Source organism: Pinus tabuliformis, chromosome 5_1 (assembly GCF_031772625.1).
Source record: "Pinus tabuliformis cultivar Carrire ecotype Pingquan chromosome 5_1, CPIR1, whole genome shotgun sequence".
NCBI lineage: Eukaryota > Viridiplantae > Streptophyta > Pinopsida > Pinales > Pinaceae > Pinus > Pinus tabuliformis.
Window position 1 is genome coordinate 294,297,764 of NC_142305.1, and position 23,624 is coordinate 294,321,387.

A 23,624-nucleotide genomic window follows, 5' to 3' on the forward strand; every position below is an offset into this window, starting at 1 on the left:
AGACTACCTCTTATTTATGAAAACTGAATTCTATCATTTCCAACTAGAGTTTTTATCGATGATGATTCAGAGAATATAAGAGAATCAAAGACTTCTCCATGATATTTTGTACTCCATAATACATCGAAGAGTACAAAACTAAAATCAAATTGAATCACATAGTTATTGACAAAATCTTCTTCAACTCTTTCAGAGTGTAATTAAACCCACAATTTTCTATCTCCATAAAATTGCACACAAGGATCACGCTCATAATGAAGGCGATCCAATGCTCCACTAACAACCTGATTAACTTGTGCATCTGATGCATCTTCTACAATGTACTGAGAATCCCTGATAACTGTAAAAACATATGCCCTTATCCTGATGCTCCCAGGAAATCTAGCAACTGCATCTCTCACAAGGCATAGTATTGTCACATGAGGGGTCCTATCAGGCTTCAGCATAAAATGGTCCCGAGCCTTTGAGGTAGGTTTTCCACCACATCTCCTCAGTGGAGCAAAAACTGCCTTACGCCCATCTACAACAGTGTAAGAGAAGGCCCTGTCAGGAACAGAGTATCGAAGAACTTCTTCTCTACGGAAATAAGATCTCATATTAGCAGAACTTGGGGTGATAGTGATTGAACTTTTATGAGCTCTCAAGTCCTGAAATATTTCCTTTTCATCTATACATGTTGGCATTGATGGTGGTAGTGGGGTAGGCAGAAGAACAATCTGTTGAAGGGTTTCTTGCCCATTTTTCATCCGATTTGCAAATGCTTCCACTAAGTTTAAAAGCATCTTCTAAGAAATGCCCCATGTTTCTGGAGAATTCTAGACTTCCATGGAATCATGCCTTGGGGAGTGTTGATGCCCCGAAATTCGTTGCAACAACATCGGGGAAACCACCCGGTCCGGAACTTAGTGCAGCTCCTTTTCCGTTTGGAATAGTGGCTCCGACTGGGGATAACGGGACCAGTTTCCAAAAGATTATAAGATAACGGGATGGATGGATGATTTAAGATATGAAATGATAATAAACAAATAACTAAACTATAAAAGAAATACAAAAACTATAAGCTAATCCCGGGACTTATCAATTCAGACAGTACAGCGTTTGATAAACTATGCTTAATGACAGGCATATAGATGACACTAACAACAAGCATAGATGTTTAATCATTTGAGATTGCTCTGCGTAAATAGTTACGCAGAGCTATAATAGCGAATTACTGCACTCAGTCATTTATATCATTGATACATACATGAGTGAAAGATAACAAATCACAAAACATTCAATAGTGATATGAAATGCAGACTTGTTGTTGTATTACATACATGTATTCAATAATAGCAAAGTAATAACACAGCAATTCATATAACTGAAAAGAGAACAGATACAGATAATAGTACCATGCAAGCTGTTTGATCAATCCAATATATTAATCGCTATGTCGCAGTCCTTCCTTCCAACCAGAAAGCATTCCAAGCAAACGACAATAGTGCACAATTTACTTAAACAGCATTCCAAGTAAAATTAAGGACCAGTGGTCGAGTTTCAAAAAGAATATAGACCGAAGCACAATAGTGCAAACTTCAGCCTTTTAGTCTTTTACAAAATTTTACGACCCTTTCCAAAACAATGAAAGGGTCTATAAATACTATGCTAATCTAACTACTAAATATCTAAAAACTGAAAACTAAGAAATCGGCATCAACAAATATCATTTTGCATTTGGGTGATTTGGCAGTCGGCGACGATGCTTCAGTCAGCTGTCTCTTTGCCTTTACTCTTTCGCTGACATATCGCCAGCATTGGCTCTACTTCTGGTGGAGTATTGAGGCGAGAAGTCAGCTGTGCATCATATGTGGCATCTTGGAAATCGGCGATCAGGTATCGGAGAGCGTCGGTTAGGCAGTTAAGAGCCGACCTTTGAGAATGCGGTTTAATCAGGAAAAGCCAGTATGCATCGGAGGTCAAGGTATTCACTCCAGCGATTAACCGCCCTTGTTCTTCCAGCTTAAGATAATTCTTGTGCTCCAGCATATTCGCGGTTGTTATGTTTCCAGGTGTGCATTGTGAAATCATGTTAGCCAGATACAATGTATCATTGACTATATTGATCATGTTTTTGGAAATTGTTTTGCACCTGGATGCTGCCCTCTCTGCCTTCATTACCTGTGTTTCCCATTCCATGAAAAGTATGTTCTTGTATGTTTCACTAATTCGGGCTAAATTAGCAGCTTGCCCTTCTGGAGTATCTTGCCATTCAATATATTCTATTATTTCATCTTCGACCTGATCCAAGTTAGTCCTGGCTTTCTCGATTTGCCCACATACTGCTGTAGATATATCACAAAGTGACTCAGCTTCAACTAGCTGTTGGCACAAAAGTCTGATCTGAGATATCAAAGCGCCATTTATCAGAGTTGCCTCTGCTCTGAAATCTTCAATACTCTTGGCACCTTTGATACCTTCAAGCTGTGCTGAGAGCTGAACTATTTGATCCTCTTTTGATTTCATTAACAGCTCATTTGATGCCTCCAACTGTGATAATGCCTCTGCCAATTCTCGTGCTTTAATGTCACTTTGGTCTATCCTTAGTTTTTCAATTTGCTGGGTTAACAAATGATTCTCTTGTTGTTGAGCCAGCAATTGTTCTTCTGCCTGTGTCGCCTTATTCTTTGCCTCTATCACTTCTGCTTGCAATGCATATACCTCATGCTCTTTAGTCTTCAAAAGAAGACTCACTTCGGATGCTTTGTCAATGGTTGCTGCTGAATAAGCTCCCGCAAATTGCGACAGCTTTGTTAAATCTTCAGAGGGACTTAATTCTCCCTTCCAGACGACATTGCCCATGACTGTTTGCTCATTTGAAACAGAAGGTTGATCAAGCCTTCGCCTCTTCCTTGAGCGTCTTACAACGGCTCTATGCTTGGGGCTGTAGAAAATGTCTAGAGGAGGAATTTCCTCTACCTGAAGATCAACTTGATCAGATGGATTCTGAGTAACTTCTTCAACGTTCTGTAATGTGGGTGGGCCGCTGGTTCCTTCAAGAACCGGAGAAACAGTAGTATCGGGAGTCTTTAAGGCATCTGAGTCTTTAGAGGCTTCTTTACCACTTATAATGGAATCAAATTGATTCCATTCCTTAATCAATTCAGTATCAACAGAGATTTGCTTACTCTGTTCTTTTTCTTTTTCAATTCTCTGCTGTTCTTCGTTTGCCTCCCGCTGTTTCTCCTCTTGTACTCTCCGTTGCTGTTCTTCCAATTCCTTTTTCTGCCTATCTTCCAGTTCTTTCCTTATTTTTTCTTCTTCCTCTCGTTTCCTCTGTTCTTCTATTTCTCTCTGTCTCTGTTCTTCTATCTCCCTTTGCCTTCTTTGCTCTTGTTCAATTTGTGCTTTTTGCTGCCTTTCTATTTGTTCTCTTCTATGACTTTCTGCCTGCAGCTTTCTTTGACTTTCCTCCTGTTCTCTAATTGTAACGGGAGGTGAATTTATTTCTGGCTGATCAGGCTCGCTTGAGGATGAAGTTGGGGTTGTAGATAATAACTTTAGAGGCAAAGTTTGCAACCTTTGCTTTCTAAGTTTATTAAATTCAGTTAATTCCATATCTTCATATCTCATCGCAGCAAGTTGTTTGACTTGGCTTATTGAATCAGCACCCATGAATAGGTCGTCAAACTGGTCTTCTTGGTGAACAACCTTTGTCAGCTTAGCCTGTTCCAAGGCAATGAAAGCAGTCTTTTTCGGGTCATAGAGTCTGTTGGGAATAGAAACTAGAGATAGCATTTGGAGTTTTGCTGCTTCCTTTTCTGCATGCTTATAATTTAACAGCGTATAAACTCCAATTCTTAAAGGAAACGATGGCCATCCTCTCTTCTTCTCCTCTTTGAGAGTTTGGGTAACACCTTCAGACATGATCTGATAGGAGATTTCCCGGGCTAGCAATTTGTCTGGCATGTATAAGGGGAGAACATGTGGCCTGGCCTTGCTTCCAAAAACTCTGATATAAGAAAAACATTCTTCGCCGAACCAATGGGCTACGGCTGGCAGGTCAAAAGAGGCTTCATAGGAAATCCTAGGGATAGGCCTGTCAAAAATAGAATAGTGAACGGGAACCATAAAACCATTGCAAATTTGGTACAAATGGTCTTTGTGAGAAGGTTTCCACAATTTACGATGATACAAATGAATAGGTGTTGGGTCATGGGTTGTCCATCTCCAACCAAGGACAGGAAACTCAGAATTAAAACAAAGGGCATCCATAATGTATGCAGAGTAATAAAAAGGTGGGATTTTTCTCTCAGTGACTCTGGTTTTGGCCCTAAACTCACGAATAGCTAAGACCAACTTATCAGACAGGATAGTGGCCCAATCCATGATTATACTATTAACGGCCGCTTCCATTAAGGGAACCATATCAACATGGATATTTGCTGAATCATGAAATCCCCACAATCTACACATCATAATTCCAGCATAGTAGTAAGGTGAAGCCAGAGAGGCATTGGAGTACTTACCCGACATATCCTGCTTGTGTTTTGCTGGATTTTGCCTCCAATCTCGGAGAGGTTCGGCTGGTGATTCATTCTCTCTGGCGAATTTCTCCACAAATGCTCTGTTATAGACTTGCTCGGGATTGGGCAAATGATACATTCGTCTCAAGTCGTCAGGCTTGAAGGAGCCGAAAATCCTTCCATCCTTAGAAACGAAGGTTCTATTAGTGAGAGGAATTTCTTCAATTGCCCAACGTACCACATCAGTATAAGGCAAGACTTGTTCCCTGGCTGCTATTCTGTGCAGAAAAGAATCAGCCAAATCTTTAAGAGTTGCCTCAGACTTTCTTAGTTCATCCACACTTGCCTCCATTACTGTCGCTTCTGGTTGTTCTCCTTCTAGCAAATTGTATGTCCCTTGCCATGTAGTACCAGTAAGACCAGTGCATGTAGTATCTGAGATTAAGCCTTTCCTTGAAGCTGTAGCAGCTTGGCCTGAGGCAGGTGTCGCAGTAGAACCTGCCACCTTCTTGAACTTCTTTCCCATCATATTCAGACTTCTCTCAGTAGTCGAATTCTACACAAGTGCAAGAGAAATTGTAACACAGAAATAACAATGACAATCCATAACGGGATAAATATATGATTTGAAGCGTGGCGAGATTATTCCTAAAAGAGGCTGCGGATCTAATGATTTGAGAAAGCACCGTAGATGCAATGATGGTGATTTTACGGCCTGCAGCTTCATAAATGACCATTACTTAAGTTATTAAACCGAATGACCCCTTAAAGCATGTAATAGATTTTTTCAAAGGTCTAATTGTAATTGCTCGTTAATTCGAAGGGGCAAAGCTTTAAATACGCATGCATTACCTTATCCCTTTACTTAACGGCATTTTGAAATCTGTGATTTTGTCAAATCGATTTTAAATATAACTTTAATGCTTTGAAATAATCACCTTTTGGAACTGAGGTCATCATTAAGCGTCATCATATCGCATCGGAAGTGTGTGTGTGGCGTTATCACTTGGGAAAGTTCTTTAGCGAACGCCGATTGCGATATCGCATTCGGCGCGCGAACATAACCCCTGAATGTGTATCAATTGCTTTTAGCGAATGCCGATAGCGATATCGCATCGGGGAAAGGATATAAACGTCTTATGAAAATGCGTAGAATTGTACCGATTGCCGATATGCGATATCGCATCGGACCGGAGTGTTAAAACATTATTCACAAGACATAGTGCCGTGCCGATAGCCGATTGCCGATATCGCGTCGCATCGGGGAAAAGGTATGTGCCCTTTTGTGTGTGTGCATTGGCTATTGCCGATGGCCGATAGCGATATCGCATCGGGAAAAACCAAGATGGCAACCGAACTTGCGATTACTTTTTTGGACTTGACCAAAAATTGCTTATCATTTGTTCAACAAGGGTTTTTTGCATAAATTCATTTGATTATCATACCTTATTTGAACAAGTTTATTAATGCCAATTAAAAAATTTTAAAAGGGACCCATTTCATATGTAAATTGTTTGTGATAAAAATGTTATGAAATGGGGGGTTGTTGTAGGGCACAACAATTGGCGATTCGCTGGCAGAACCAGTTATCTCTGAACTATCAATTATACTTACACTTTCTCAAATAGAATCTTTATAAAAGAAAGGAAATTTCTAATATAACTAGATATCTATTGATTCTAAATAAAACAGGTTTCTTCATTTAACTTCCTCTTTTTATAAATGCACTTCGAGTATTAAAATAAGTCCTTATTGGTTTGTAAAAGTAAAAATAGAAAACTTTTCCATATCAGCTTTTTAAAATAAACTCCTCTGTCACAGGTAGAGCCTCTGCTGCCAGCAAACATTCATAGTCTCGGCAGGGTTACCTTTTAATCATGTTGTTGTCCATTGTTCCATTCACCTTAGAGTGTGACTAAACAGAATGAATTCAAAAGATATTCTCGTATTTTTTGAATTTCAATTTCTTTTTTCTTAAGATAAAAGCCATTGTCCTGGTTTGGTGGCCAGATGGATGACAATGCCATTCACGGGTAGTAATTTAAACTGAACAAGCTGGCTCGTGATGAGACCCCTTGTCTTGAGATTTCAAGCCATTACCCTGTTTGGTATGCAGTTTTGGTAATGTCAGTTAAATTATTTTCCTATGAACATGGTAAGCAGGCTTGTGATAAGACCTCTTATCTTTAATCTTTTATATTTTAGAATTACACTCTGAGTAATCAAAAACTGTTGGTGAATGGGATGAACAATTATCTTATTAAGAATAAATGGATGACAGGTTTAAGAGTTGAAGATGCTGAAGATGAATTAGCTCCTATTTTCATATAGATAACCTTTGGGGACTAATTTCAATCACTCAAGATGATTCAAAGAACTTCGTTCAGAGTGAAGTTTACAAAGGTGAGTCTGTAATGCTCAGAATAAAAAGATATCTAATTTCCTAGAAATGATCTCTCTCGGTTCAGGATGCTATTTTTTAAAAAGTAAATATTAATATTATTATGGCGAGACAGCTTTTGTTTACAGCGAAAGGTCAATGGGAATGTCCCACATTCTTATTCCTACAAATCCTACAAACTATGAAAAACTAATAAGCTACGAAGAGAAGGGGTTACCTCCTCAGTTAAAGAATTTCTTCAGAATTAGACCATTGACAGGGAGAGAATCTTTCACCCCTGATAGATTTTGAAGTATGAATGTGGAATGGCCTACTTTTTCACAGATCTGAAATGGTCCTAGCCACAGTTTTTGGAATTTGGAATGTTTACCTTTATCTTCATGGGCTTTGTCCCATTTCAGGACTAGATCTCCGACTTCAAATTGTCTAGGGCTGGATGAGGCTAGATCGAAAGCTGCTTTAATGACTTGCTGATGTCTTGCATGTGTAACCTTGGCTTTATCCCTTTCTTCTTCAAGTTTGAGTATTTGATCATGTCTAAACTGTATAGAAGAAGAAGGAGTTTCGTCTATAAATTGCACTAGGGCTAAAGATGGGAGAAGAAGATTGGTTGGTACGACTGCTTCTTTTCCATAAACAAGATTAAACGGAGAGGTCCCTATGGAAGCTTTCTGTGTAATTCTATCGGCCCATAATGCAAATACCAAGGATTTATGCCAGTTCTTATGATTCTCTTCAATTGTTCGCTTAATGATTTTGATTAGATTTTTATTAGTTGATTCTGCTAGGCCGTTACCCTGGGGGTAATAGTTGGCAGAATACTTTAATTTGAATCCTCTTTTGATAGCGAAATCAATCATTGCATTGCCTGAGAAGTAAGAAGCATTATCAAAGACAAGAGCGTTTGGGACACCAAACCTGGTTACGATGAACTGATCTATAAATTCGATGATTGCTTCCGAGTTTGTTGTCTTTAATGGAACTGCTTCTACCCACTTTGTAAAGTAATCAGTTGCTGTAAGGATATACTTGTGTTGCTTGGAAGATGAAGGATTTATTTCTCCAATGATGTCCAATCCCCATTGTTCAAAAGGTTGTTCAATGTTGATTGGTTGTAAAGGGAAAGCTGGCTTTTGTTGTCTTCCACTGGCAGTTTGGCACTTAATGCATTTCCTTACATATTCATGAGCATCCTTAAACAAAGTAGGCCAGTAATATCCGGCATGAATTACTTTATGAGCTGTTGTATCAGCTCCAAAATGTCCTCCTGCCGGTCCATCGTGTAGCTCCTGCAAAACCTTTTGAGCTTCAGGTTTCTCAAGGCATCTTAGTAATACAGAATCATAGTTTCTCCTGAAGAGCACATCATTAATAAGAGAAAAACTCTTAGCTTTCAATCTAATGGCTCTTTTATTCTTGTAGGACAAATTGGTAGGTGCATAACCATTCTTTAAATAAAAGATTAGATCTGAATATTGAGATTCGGAATCCGGTATACTTAGCTGATTGACTTCTTGGTTTTGCTCTGTATCACCTGATTCAGGAATGTTTGATGCTCCTGCTAAGATCCTGCAAAAACCTTGACCTTTAACAAATTTTGCTGGCTTTATTTCTAGATCATATTCTTGGAGGGCTGCGACCCAATTTGCCCTCTTTTCTCCCAATTCCTTTTGAATTAATAGTTGCCTAACTGCGGAGAAAGGAACTATTACTTTAGTATGGGTTTTAAGAAGAAAGGGTCGATAATGTTTGACTGCTTTAAAGACAGCAAAAGCTTGTTTCTCAATTTCGGAATAATTCAATTCGGCGCCTTGAAAGTTAGAACTGAAGAACGAAATAGGCGCTTCCAAATTGTCATCATTCAACTGAGTTAGTACTGCTGCGTAAGATAAGTCGGATGCAATAGTATATAATGTAAAATGATTAGCAAGATTTGGAGTATTCAGGGCTGGGACATTGATTATGGATTGCTTAATATCATGAAAAGCTTGCTTTTCTTCTAGTCCCCATCTGAAGGTTGAATTCTTTTTAATCATCTTTTGCAGTGGTAGTACAATCTGTGAAAAATCTGGAACAAATCGCTTAACGAAATTAATTTGTCCTAAAAACGACTGCATCGATTTTTTATTGTGTGGAAAAGGAATTTCAGAAATTTCTTTAATTCGCTCAGGATCTACATAAATGCCATCCTTAGATACAATAAATCCTAAGAGCTTGCCTTGGTTGAGAGCGAAGAAAGACTTTTTCGGATTAAGAGAAATACCATATGTTTTGCATCGTTGAAAAATCTGATTTAAATCATGCAAGTGATTATATCTCTTTTTAGAATATACAGTAATGTCATCGAAGTAGACAACTACTGTTCGGTTAATTAACCCTCTAAAGGCTGTATCCATAGCTCTTTGAAATGTCGCTCCTGCATTTATGAGTCCGAAAGGCATCTTTTGGTATGCGTAAGTTCCCCATTTTGTTCTGAATGTAGTTTTTAATTGGTCATCAGGGTGGACCAGCACTTGATTGTATCCTGAGAAACCATCAAGAAAAGACATCAATTCAGATCCTGCTACCGATTGAAGGATTTGCTCCATGGTAGGCAGAGGGAAGTTATCTTTTAAGCTTGCCTTATTTAAATTTCTGAAATCAATACAGATTCTGATGTCGCCGTTTTTCTTCCTGACGGTACCATATTGGAGACCCAGTTTGAGTGTCGGACAGGGAAGATAATCTTAGCTTTTAAAAGCTTATTAAGTTCCGACTTTATCTGGCTTTCCAAATTTGGATGGATTTTTCTTAACTTCTGCTGGATTGGTTTTTGATCGGGAAGCATAGGAATAGTGTGTTGTATGATAGATGTATCATATGTCTTAAGATCATCATACTTCCAAGCAAAAACTTGTTTGTTTTTTCTTAAAAGTTTGATAAATGCTTCCTTTTCTATTGTAGAAAGTCCTAATCCTAAATTTATATTTTGAGGAGTTTGAGCCGTTCCTAAATTAATCAATTCAAACCTAAGAGTAGAGCTCTGGAGTTTAGCATTAATTACAGGTTTAAACCTATCTTTGATGTCATAAAGGTCTTCAAGCTTTACCACAGGTTTAGGAATAACGTTATCTTGAGATGTTTGCTTCATTTGAGAATCATGCTCATCCTCTTCAATGACTTGATTGTCATAGGACTTTTCAGAGGTCAAAAATTGCAAAATATCCTCGTCATGGTTGAAAACCCTCCAGTTAGTGATGTTATCAGGAACTGAAGGTCTAAAAATTAACTCTACAGAAAATCTATCAAGACTATAGTCTTCGGAAGGGAGGAGTTTGGAAGCTACGTTGGCTAGCAAATCAGCTGCTGAATTTTGCGATCTTGGGATTGAAAAAATATTGAATGCTGAGAAATGCGAAGTGAGATCTTGCACTAGCGTTTGATAATGTTTAAGGTGGCTTGAGAGGCAATGAATTGTATTCCTTACCTGTTTAACAATGATCTCACTATCGCTGAATACTTTTAAATATTGGACTTTAAGGTCAATTGCCTTATACAATCCCTACAGTAGTGCTTCGTATTCGGCTGTATTGTTGGTGCATTCAAACTCTAATCTACAAGAAAGCATTGTCTTTTCGCCTTCTAGACTAACCAAAATGCAACCTGCTCCTGAGCCTTCGCTGGACTTAGAGCCATCAAAATACAAAGACCAAAATAAAGGAGAATCAGAAATATTTACATCCTTTTGATCTACATTAAAGCATTTGGATAAATTTGATTGTGAAAAATTTTCTACTTGAGATGTACAATGATTAACTTGAAAAGGGGAAGATTGGGCAACAAAATTGCCAAAGAATGACTGTGAAGAATAATTTCCCAAAATGTTATTGTTGAAAGCCACCGGCTGGTTTTCTTGTTCGAAATCGGTTACTGTATGAGTCATATGCTTCTCACGGTCGATCCTTATTTGATTTGGCTTACCCTTGTAGGGGAGCCACATATGTGACCAATCCGTGGAAATGTATCCATGCAGTTTCTCAGACCAGTCTCTGCTCAAAATTAAACCGTAGAATTCAGGTATGTCGGCGATCAAAATGTCTATTCTCTGTACTATTCTGGGATCATCAGACAACCTGATAGTCACGGAATTAATCTCTCCTATGACCTGTACTTTGGTTCTGTCTAACTGTACAATGTGGATGGCTGACTTCTGGGGTTCTATGTTCAGCTTAGAACAAACTGAAGCTGGCATAATATTGGATGAAGCCCCTGAATCAATTAAACAGTTATGCAGATTTCGATTATAGATTTCATAGGTGAGCAAGAAAGGTGGGGTATGAGAATTGGATCTATCTCCAATCAGAACCGAATCGGTAGCCTCGACCATATCTGGAGGGGGTTGTCCTGAATCATTAGCAGCTTTTGAACTGGGAAGAGGGGAAGAGGGAATAGCGTTAAATTCCCTTAGGAGCAATTTTTGCTGATGTTTTAATTTACCTAGTTCAAACATGGTTATGTTTGCCTTGGTCTTTTTCATGTCATCGACAATATTATACTCCATATGGTCAGATACCACTAGTGTTTTGGATGTTGAAGGAGAATTAGAAATTGGAGGCTGGTTTTGAGGGGCTGCTACCGGAGATTTCTTCGGAAGAACTTTTTCTTTTGGTGTGGCAGCACCTGCACTCCTCTTTTTTGTAGTTGTTTGAGTAGGTTCAGAAGCGATTTTACTTCTTGTAGTAACAGGAAAAGCTTCTTCTTGATTCTCAGTGTCAGAATTTGGGAGTATGAAATCCCACATACCATGACACTCAACTACTTCTTCTTCATCATCTGTCTGTGAGGATGATTCCTCTTCTTCATCTTCCTGTTCAGAATCTGCATTAGATATAACATTGGGTGGCTTTGTTTCTGTTTTCTTGAAAGTTCTAAATGGTCTTTTAGTTGAAGTTTCAGCCACTTGTTTTTTAATTTCGACCATTTCATTAGACAATGTTTTAAGGACCTTTTGTAAACCCTCCATGTCATATGGGTCTTTTGGGGTTTTCTTCTTGGAATCTTCTTTAAATGAAACTTTTTTAGATTTTCTATCCTCCAAAACTGCTTTCTTTTCTAGGGCATTTATCCGTTTTTCGACGGCAAGTGCTTCTTTCATATTCTCGGCTAAGGTAGGTTTGCCAGCCCTGTCAACAAAAATAGCTATGTTGGAAGGGAGAGCAGTAATGTACCATTCGCTTCTGATTTGTTCACTTGGCTTAGAAGCAGTGGGGATTTTATTTAAGAGTTTATTGAATCGGGCATTAAACTCTTTTACTGGTTCTCTATGTTCTATTCTCAAATTGGAGAGGTCGTTTATTAGAGTCGCCAGAGACCTGTCATCTCCATATTTGACAAGAAATTGCTCTTGGCACATAGCCCAGCTGGTAATAGAACCAGAAGGTAATGAGAAGTACCAGGATCCTGCCGATCCTTGCAGAGTATAAGGAAAAAGTCTTACAACAACATCTTGTTCTGTCACTCCTTTCAAGTTAATTGCTAACATGAAATTGTTAATATGTTCTTCAGCTTGTGTTCCGTTATCTGGATTAAATTTAGGCAACCATTTTTCTGGAGCATCAGGTAGATCATGTAATGGTCCGGGCATATTGACTGCACCTGGCTGAGTCCATGGATCTGCCATTGTGCTGGTGATATTAGTTGTTACTACTATTGGTATTCCAGATGACTGAGGAGAAGAAGTTGTTAGAGAGAGAGTAGCTTGAGATGCTGTAGTACTTATTCCTTGATGGACAACAATGTGTAATGGGGGAGTGGATGATTGACTTCGCAGAGGAGGAGTTGAGATGGAAGATATGGAAGAAAGATCTTCACTATCAGATACTTCAGTGATCTTCTTAGCCCTTTTCTTTTTGGGTAAAGGGAACTCAGTAGGTTCAATACCAAGTTTTTCGCTCTGAAGTCTGGTAACTGGATGAGATAAGTTTAACTGCGAGGTCACACTGCTTTGTGATACTTCAGATTTCTGAGGTGAAATCGAGAAGCTCTGAAGTTTATGGATAAGAGACTGAACTTCAGGGGATTCAAGACTTAAATGTTCTGAAATATTATGGGTGTGAGCAGTGGTGGTTGATTCTTCTTTTTCTTGATCATGTGCTGGAGAACCAGCATGTGATTGAGAAGGAGAAGATGGTTTGGAGGGGGAATTACTCTTAGAATGGTTTGTGGACTTGGACCTGCTTGCCATTCACAGTTGATGGCCCTCCTTCTAGCGCCAAAAATGTTGATGCCCCGAAATTCGTTGCAACAACATCGGGGAAACCACCCGGTCCGGAACTTAGTGCAGCTCCTTTTCCGTTTGGAATAGTGGCTCCGACTGGGGATAACGGGACCAGTTTCCCAAAGATTATAAGATAACGGGATGGATGGATGATTTAAGATATGAAATGATAATAAACAAATAACTAAACTATAAAAGAAATACAAAAACTATAAGCTAATCCCGGGACTTATCAATTCAGACAGTACAGCGTTTGATAAACTATGCTTAATGACAGGCATATAGATGACACTAACAACAAGCATAGATGTTTAATCATTTGAGATTGCTCTGCGTAAATAGTTACGCAGAGCTATAATAGCGAATTACTGCACTCAGTCATTTATATCATTGATACATACATGAGTGAAAGATAACAAATCACAAAACATTCAATAGTGATATGAAATGCAGACTTGTTGTTGTATTACATACATGTATTCAATAATAGCAAAGTAATAACACAGCAATTCATATAACTGAAAAGAGAACAGATACAGATAATAGTACCATGCAAGTTGTTTGATCAATCCAATATATTAATCGCTATGTCGCAGTCCTTCCTTCCAACCAGAAAGCATTCCAAGCAAACGACAATAGTGCACAATTTACTTAAACAGCATTCCAAGTAAAATTAAGGACCAGTGGTCGAGTTTCAAAAAGAATATAGACCGAAGCACAATAGTGCAAACTTCAGCCTTTTAGTCTTTTACAAAATTTTACGACCCTTTCCAAAACAATGAAAGGGTCTATAAATACTATGCTAATCTAACTACTAAATATCTAAAAACTGAAAACTAAGAAATCGGCATCAACAAATATCATTTTGCATTTGGGTGATTCGGCAGTCGGCGACGATGCTTCAGTCAGCTGTCTCTTTGCCTTTACTCTTTCGCTGACATATCGCCAGCATTGGCTCTACTTCTGGTGGAGTATTGAGGCGAGAAGTCAGCTGTGCATCATATGTGGCATCTTGGAAATCGGCGATCAGGTATCGGAGAGCGTCGGTTAGGCAGTTAAGAGCCGACCTTTGAGAATGCGGTTTAATCAGGAAAAGCCAGTATGCATCGGAGGTCAAGGTATTCACTCCAGCGATTAACCGCCCTTGTTCTTCCAGCTTAAGATAATTCTTGTGCTCCAGCATATTCGCGGTTGTTATGTTTCCAGGTGTGCATTGTGAAATCATGTTAGCCAGATACAATGTATCATTGACTATATTGATCATGTTTTTGGAAATTGTTTTGCACCTGGATGCTGCCCTCTCTGCCTTCATTACCTGTGTTTCCCATTCCATGAAAAGTATGTTCTTGTATGTTTCACTAATTCGGGCTAAATTAGCAGCTTGCCCTTCTGGAGTATCTTGCCATGCAATATATTCTATTATTTCATCTTCGGCCTGATCCAAGTTAGTCCTGGCTTTCTCGATTTGCCCACATACTGCTGTAGATATATCACAAAGTGACTCAGCTTCAACTAGCTGTTGGCACAAAAGTCTGATCTGAGATATCAAAGCGCCATTTATCAGAGTTGCCTCTGCTCTGAAATCTTCAATACTCTTGGCACCTTTGATACCTTCAAGCTGTGCTGAGAGCTGAACTATTTGATCCTCTTTTGATTTCATTAACAGCTCATTTGATGCCTCCAACTGTGATAATGCCTCTGCCAATTCTCGTGCTTTAATGTCACTTTGGTCTATCCTTAGTTTTTCAATTTGCTGGGTTAACAAATGATTCTCTTGTTGTTGAGCCAGCAATTGTTCTTCTGCATGTGTCGCCTTATTCTTTAGCTCTATCACTTCTGCTTGCAATGCATATACCTCATGCTCTTTAGTCTTCAAAAGAAGACTCACTTCGGATGCTTTGTCAATGGTTGCTGCTGAATAAGCTCCCGCAAATTGCGACAGCTTTGTTAAATCTTCAGAGGGACTTAATTCTCCCTTCCAGATGACATTGGCCGTGACTGTTTGCTCATTTGAAACAGAAGGTTGATCAAGCCTTCGCCTCTTCCTTGAGCGTCTTACAACGGCTCTATGCTTGGGGCTGTAGAAAATGTCTAGAGGAGGAATTTCCTCTACCTGAAGATCAACTTGATCAGATGGATTCTGAGTAACTTCTTCAACGTTCTGTAATGTGGGTGGGCCGCTGGTTCCTTCAAGAACCGGAGAAACAGTAGTATCGGGAGTCTTTAAGGCATCTGAGTCTTTAGAGGCTTCTTTACCACTTATAATGGAATCAAATTGATTCCATTCCTTAATCAATTCAGTATCAACAGAGATTTGCTTACTCTGTTCTTTTTCTTTTTCAATTCTCTGCTGTTCTTCGTTTGCCTCCCGCTGTTGCTCCTCTTGTACTCTCCGTTGCTGTTCTTCCAATTCCTTTTTCTGCCTATCTTCCAGTTCTTTCCTTATTTTTTCTTCTTCCTCTCGTTTCCTCTGTTCTTCTATTTCTCTCTGTCTCTGTTCTTCTATCTCCCTTTGCCTTCTTTGCTCTTGTTCAATTTGTGCTTTTTGCTGCCTTTCTATTTGTTCTCTTCTATGACTTTCTGCCTGCAGCTTTCTTTGACTTTCCTCCTGTTCTCTAATTGTAACGGGAGGTGAATTTATTTCTGGCTGATCAGGCTCGCTTGAGGATGAAGTTGGGGTTGTAGATAATAACTTTAGAGGCAAAGTTTGCAACCTTTGCTTTCTAAGTTTATTAAATTCAGTTAATTCCATATCTTCATATCTCATCGCAGCAATGTTTGACTTGGCTTATTGAATCAGCACCCATGAATAGGTCGTCAAACTGGTCTTCTTGGTGAACAACCTTTGTCAGCTTAGCCTGTTCCAAGGCAATGAAAGCAGTCTTTTTCGGGTCATAGAGTCTGTTGGGAATAGAAACTAGAGATAGCATTTGGAGTTTTGCTGCTTCCTTTTCTGCATGCTTATAATTTAACAGCGTATAAACTCCAATTCTTAAAGGAAACGATGGCCATCCTCTCTTCTTCTCCTCTTTGAGAGTTTGGGTAACACCTTCAGACATGATCTGATAGGAGATTTCCCGGGCTAGCAATTTGTCTGGCATGTATAAGGGGAGAACATGTGGCCTGGCCTTGCTTCCAAAAACTCTGATATAAGAAAAACATTCTTCGCCGAACCAATGGGCTACGGCTGGCAGGTCAAAAGAGGCTTCATAGGAAATCCTAGGGATAGGCCTGTCAAAAATAGAATAGTGAACGGGAACCATAAAACCATTGCAAATTTGGTACAAATGGTCTTTGTGAGAAGGTTTCCACAATTTACGATGATACAAATGAATAGGTGTTGGGTCATGGGTTGTCCATCTCCAACCAAGGACAGGAAACTCAGAATTAAAACAAAGGGCATCCATAATGTATGCAGAGTAATAAAAAGGTGGGATTTTTCTCTCAGTGACTCTGGTTTTGGCCCTAAACTCACGAATAGCTAAGACCAACTTATCAGACAGGATAGTGGCCCAATCCATGATTATACTATTAACGGCCGCTTCCATTAAGGGAACCATATCAACATGGATATTTGCTGAATCATGAAATCCCCACAATCTACACATCATAATTCCAGCATAGCAGTAAGGTGAAGCCAGAGAGGCATTGGAGTACTTACCCGACATATCCTACTTGTGTTTTGCTGGATTTTGCCTCCAATCTCGGAGAGGTTCGGCTGGTGATTCATTCTCTCTGGCGAATTTCTCCACAAATGCTCTGTTATAGACTTGCTCGGGATTGGGCAAATGATACATTCGTCTCAAGTCGTCAGGCTTGAAGGAGCCGAAAATCCTTCCATCCTTAGAAACGAAGGTTCTATTAGTGAGAGGAATTTCTTCAATTGCCCAACGTACCACATCAGTATAAGGCAAGACTTGTTCCCTGGCTGCTATTCTGTGCAGAAAAGAATCAGCCAAATCTTTAAGAGTTGCCTCAGACTTTCTTAGTTCATCCGCACTTGCCTCCATTACTGTCGCTTCTGGTTGTTCTCCTTCTAGCAAATTGTATGTCCCTTGCCATGTAGTACCAGTAAGACCAGTGCATGTAGTATCTGAGATTAAGCCTTTCCTTGAAGCTGTAGCAGCTTGGCCTGAGGCAGGTGTCGCAGTAGAACCTGCCACCTTCTTGAACTTCTTTCCCATCATATTCAGACTTCTCTCAGTAGTTGAATTCTACACAAGTGCAAGAGAAATTGTAACACAGAAATAACAATGACAATCCATAACGGGATAAATATATGATTTGAAGCATGGCGAGATTATTCCTAAAAGAGGCTGCGGATCTAATGATTTGAGAAAGCACCGTAGATGCAATGATGGTGATTTTACGGCCTGCAGCTTCATAAATGACCATTACTTAAGTTATTAAACCGAATGACCCCTTAAAGCGTGTAATAGATTTTTTCAAAGGTCTAATCGTAATTGCTCGTTAATTCGAAGGGGCAAAGCTTTAAATACGCATGCATTACCTTATCCCTTTACTTAACGGCATTTTGAAATCTGTGATTTTGTCAAATCGATTTTAAATATAACTTTAATGCTTTGAAATAATCACCTTTTGGAACTGAGGTCATCATTAAGCGTCATCATATCGCATCGGAAGTGTGTGTGTGGCGTTATCACTTGGGAAAGTTCTTTAGCGAACGCCGATTGCGATATCGCATTCGGCGCGCGAACATAACCCCTGAATGTGTATCAATTGCTTTTAGCAAATGCCGATAGCGATATCGCATCGGGGAAAGGATATAAACGTCTTATGAAAATGCGTAGAATTGTACCGATTGCTGATATGCGATATCGCATCGGGCCGGAGTGTTAAAACATTATTCACAAGACATAGTGCCGTGCCGATAGCCGATTGCCGATATCGCGTCGCATCGGGGAAAAGGTATGTGCCCTTTTGTGTGTGTGCATTGACTATTGCCGATGTCCGATAGCGATATCGCATCGGGAAAAACCAAGATGGCAACTGAACTTGCGATTACTTTTTTGGACTTGACCAAAAATTGCTTATCATTTGTTCAACAAGGGTTTTTTGCATAAATTCATTTGATTATCATACCTTATTTGAACAAGTTTATTAATGCCAATTAAAAATTTTTAAAAGGGACCCATTTCATATGTAAATTGTTTGTGATAAAAATGTTATGAAATGGGGGGTTGTTGTAGGGCACAACAGGGAGCTAGATACGATCATACCACTGGACCAATCCATGACCAGCGTTTGGTAGATTTATCATAGACTGCAAGGGGCTTCCAACCCTTGACTCTTGGAAGTGTTGTCTTTGAAGCAAAATTTGCTACCATATCAACTCCCAAAGGATGCACAAGAGGGCTTCCAATACCATGCATGTGCCTATACTTATAGATTCAAAATTTGCATCAAACCCAAAGAAATTTGCTTCCATGGGCCACTGGTCATACATCTCCTCCATGTCAAAACATGAGCATATGTGTCCTCTCCTAAGAACATATGTGTACTTGTTAAAGGTAATTGTAGGATGGGTATGCACATGGAAAATGTATGCTTCAGTTTGTTGACTGATAGGTAAGAAAATTTCCACTGTTTCAAGCTATTGTTGTCCCCTAAGGCCCCTTCAATTCTTAAGATGAAATTTCAAGATCAGGCCTTGTCATTCACTATAGCTTCAAGATCACAACATGACTTAAGTTGCTGAATATGTTTGACAACTTCTAGTAAAGTATATTTATCTGATTCTTTATTGTTGTGTTTAATATGGAACCTAATGGTGCCTTTACCAGAACACCACATTCCCGCAATAGATCTCAACACAGATATTTTACTACTTCCATTTGGGCTCATTATCAATGAGTAATCTCCTTTAGTGTTCCCTAATGACAAGCCTTCAATAAGAGTCATACTGCACTATGGTGTTTGTATTGTTAAAAATTTTCTGCAAACTTCAAAAGCATTAGCTCCATTACATTGATCAATCTCCAAGCAAGCTCCCTTTGGTTTGGATTTTCTCCCAATAGGCTATTGTTTTGGTCCATAATATCACTGCACTTGCCTAAGAAATCCATGACAGGTAACTAGTGTACAATTAGCGAGAAATCCCCTAACACATAATTGGGAAAAAAATAGGATTGATTTATTACTCCAAATTTGATTTCTGCTAGTGAAACATATGGGAGCCACAACAACTGCGGGTAAAGGAATTACATCTCCGACCCTTAGAATATCAACAGGAACCTCCCATGTTGTCTTGTCCATACCCACTATGTTTTCTTAGATAGGAGAATGGGGCCTCTAGGATCAAAGAGACATGGCCATTTTAGATATTGAAATAAGATAAAGGACGATGCTTATTGTCTCCAAAGATAAACTGAAGTCTGCTAGATACAACATCATTATGAGTGATTAACATTCCAGGGTAGCATTCCAGATAAATATCACTTCCCACAAAATCCAATACTGGAGCTACTTTGTCTGTCTCAACCCCTGTATTTGGTTCCATCGGAATGTAGTTCGATGCAACAATTGTATCTCCAGATGGCAAGTTATTAAATCCTAGTTTCCCGATGCTAAATAATATTTTTAGTAGGATTAAATCCATGCCTTTTTTCCTTGGGAAAATTCTATAGATCATGTATTTTCCTATTCAAGAAAAATGCCCTCTGGGTATAGCTTTCTTCAGGATCACTATCCACTGTGTCCTTTCTCCCATCAGATATGTGTTTCAAAGCTTCAACTGCATCTAAATAAACTATTTTCAAGTTTTCTTCTGTCTCTTCAATTGGATGTATTATCTTCAATTTTTCTAGTATTCTTAACTTCCCTTTTATCTTCTGCTTCAAGATCTTGCATTTTAAGTTCGTAATTTCTCCTTCCTTTCTTTGATAATAGCCACACTTCCATTTTCTCTAATATGTTTGCAAAGTCTCAGTCATAATCTTCAAATTTTATATTTGGGAGCATTTTACCCTTGGCATTCAATTATGGTCCTCGAATTCCTTTCCTTGATATCACCCACAACTGTCCATAGTCATCCTTTGATACCACTGTAGTGTACCCAAGTAAAAATTCAAGCAATTTTTTTTATTGGAGCTTCTTCTTTGACACATTTCTACAAACAATTAGCATGTGAAATATGGAAAACACAAGGAAATCTAAGCTTTAATTAAGAATTTTTTCCAATGATTACAATGCGATTCGAGGGAAAAACTTGGCGTTTGCTTCAGTTGACAAGAAGAATTAAATTCATGTATCCTCTAGTGTTAAGATGTCTGGAAATTATACTTCATAAAATCTAGAACAACTTGCCCTTTTAGGAAATAAAATTCAGCCTCCAAGAAGTCTGCTACAGGATTGATATTATCAATGGAAAATTACTAATCCACTACACATGAATTTGGCCTCTTGGACCAAACAATTCGGCCTTCAAAGATAGCACTCCAAATTAAATTCTGAAAAAGGTTAATATTCCAAGGATGTTGATCACTTTGTGCCAATGCCAAAATCTACCACAAGAATACTATTCTTCAACTAAAACTTGACCTCTAGAAATAAGAGACATGACCTCCACAAATAATGATGCCAAACCAGTGAGAGTTAACAAGGGAATTTGCAATTGTTTGCTGAAGAATTTGGCCCTTACTTAAGACAAAAATGTGGCCTTCTTTCACTGATTAAACTCTGCTTCAAATGTCAATGAATATACTTGAAATTGAACAACCCTTTTGCGCACAAGTTTTGGGTTAAACATTGACAAATTTGGCTGAGAAAATGTCTTGTGAGGATTAATCTTCCTCCCTAGAATGTTGGGTATGCAGCCTTGATGTAGGTAAATGAAATCCAAAAATTCAATCTGATTTTTGTGATGAAACTTGGGTCTCTGAATGAACAGTCGCTACAACCCACGAACATTTAATGCTCCACAAACTAGATCCTGAAGTGGCTCTTGTGTTTCAAGGACACAAGGATCCCCTAGATTCATCTGCACCCACTTGAAAATTTCTTGGAAAGGAATAGAGGATGGGCTGGCTTGTCTTTCATGTTCTGGATAACTGGGATCTATACCTGTTTTACACATGTCAGGATGGCCATCAAGGTAGCGATTTAAAAACACACAATTTTGGTCTTCAACCTTCCCGTTAGAAGAAAATGTGAACTAATGCTCCTGGTTTGAGATTTGTCTCTCCCCATCACTTTTTTTAGAATGATTGACCACCTCTGAAATATCTTTTGCAGAGGGGAAAAGCATCGTTGTTCTAACAACAAAGAGAAAATGTGTAACAGAGAATGAAAAAATGGAAGCAACAGATTGTATAGCCATAGGGGGGAGCTTCTTTGAGGTTTTTGTGTTTGTGGTTACTTTATCAGCTATAATATCATGTTTGGAAGAAAAGGTTGCTAAGGATACAATATTATCCTCCTTCACTTGTTTTTTCACATGCATACTTTCATCTATCTGTTGGTAGTTGGGCTGATCATTATTGTGCAAAGAATTTAGCTCTGACACCGTACCAAGGATTTCAACATCATATGTTACTTTCCTTGATTTTCTATTTCCAAGCTTGCATTCATCTCCATCCAAGCACATAAGGGGCTGGGCACTATCTTTAATTCCATTAGACTCTTCCATCCTATCAAGGATTTTGGCATCCTATGCCTTCTTAGCACCTCTCTTTAATGGCTTTGCTCCAACCAATTCCTGGCATGAACCAAACCTTGTGTTAACATGCAACCCATTCAATTCTTTCCCTTCAATAAAGACAACAACATCTGATGTTGACATCTTCTTCCCCATTTTCTTCAATGGCTTCTCCCTGTCTATCTGCTCATGTAAACCATACTATGAATTACCAACTAATCTATTTGAAACTACCCCAACAACTATTTCTGCATCCTCTTCCAAGTTAGTCTTCACTCTTTTATGCAGAAACTTATCTTAACCTGATTGCAGATATAAAATCATTTGAGCATTGTTGTGAATGCTTGAAACTAGTTTTGTATCACCAATTTCATCAACATCCTGATATTCTTCTATCTGAGATAGAAGAATTTCATCTGTCTCACTTTTCTCTAAATCTTTGAATTTTATTTGAAACCTTTTTGGAATCTCTGTATGCTCTTTGGGGTTTTTTGAACATACTAATTCTTCAATCTTGTTATCAATTGGTCTTTGATTTCTTTTATTTTTCTTCCCTTCATCAGATCTTGGGTTATCCAAAGACAAGCTAACACCCAATGCATATCTTCTATTCTGTGCAAGTGCTGACTGAACTTCTAGACACTCTACCTAGTGCTCTCCCAAGGACTATTCAATTGATTTCTTTTTCTTTGCTGAGATCCTCAACAATTTTTTTGATGATTGATTGATTGCTCCATTCTTTTTTTAAAGTTTCTTCGAGTTTTTAATATAGTCAGTTTATTGCTAATTTCTAATAAACTATGTTGCTAATTGCTACTAAATTTCTTATTACTTTAGAGAAATTTTGTGTGCACAATTGATACAAGAGTCAATCCATATATCACTTACAAGTGAAATGTTGAACATGGAGAACATCTCTGTCAACTTAAGTTATTCATTACAACCTTAAAATCACACACAATTTGATGAGAGATGTCAGATACATAGGCCATTACATAGTGATTATATGTGACTAATACTCAGAGATAGACCTCCACAAGCACAGTCATCCCATGGAAGCTCAAAGATCTGTCTTGAATACAACTCCAACCATTTCCAGAAATTTGGAAGTTCTTTAGGGGTCAAATATGTTGGGAGTCTGAATTTATTTGTGCGGCTATTACTCTATATGACAAGACTTTGTGGAAGTTGTAGCATTGAAAATGTTCTTTACTGGCTGCAAAAGATGTAACACAATCCATTACCCATAAGATATTGGAAACTACCTTGTGTTCCCTCTTCACCCCTTTGTTTCTAGCAGTATCTAGGTTGATTCCTTCTACTTGTATTCATACACTCCACACTATACATTCTATTTGATACTTTCAGCAACATGAAATCACAAGGATTAAAGTGATAACAATACACTATAAAACAAATATATACTCCATTGAAAGAGAGTATAAACCTACATGATTAGATTTGTCTTCATTGTATTTATTCTTACTATTAACGGTTTCTTCCTTAACTAGACATAAACAATATTTATAGCCTGTCATTGAGCAGTCAACAAGACTTGTTACACTCTAAACTAAGATGCTTGTATGCATGTACATTTACCACATGTATTTCAACATGATTTAATCCAAGATTTGTATTAGAACAATGGTACACCTTTTGATGAGTTCAATATCTATTCAAGACTGTGTATTTTAATCTTTAGTACATTTTTGGAATGCAAACAAGTGACAAGTCTAGTCTAAATAGGATGATTTTGTTATAGATAACTGAATATTGTTGTTTCCAATTGTTCCAAACAGATTTCCA

The 23,624-nt window shown here is 38.4% G+C and overlaps 1 protein-coding gene across 1 annotated transcript; it reads right to left on the minus strand.

The window, feature by feature from the left end:
• Positions 1 to 200: 200 nt before the first annotated feature.
• Positions 201 to 596, minus strand: LOC149164507 (uncharacterized). The gene has a single exon (XM_089429504.1). It carries the CDS (start codon positions 594 to 596, stop codon positions 201 to 203), a length of 396 nt encoding a protein of 131 aa, XP_089285630.1.
• Positions 597 to 23,624: the final 23,028 nt, after the last annotated feature.

Excerpts from the sequence above, each read along its gene's own strand:
- LOC149164507 (XM_089429504.1), bottom strand. The coding sequence starts at position 596 with ATGAGATCTTATTTCCGTAGAGAAGAAGTTCTTCGATACTCTGTTCCT.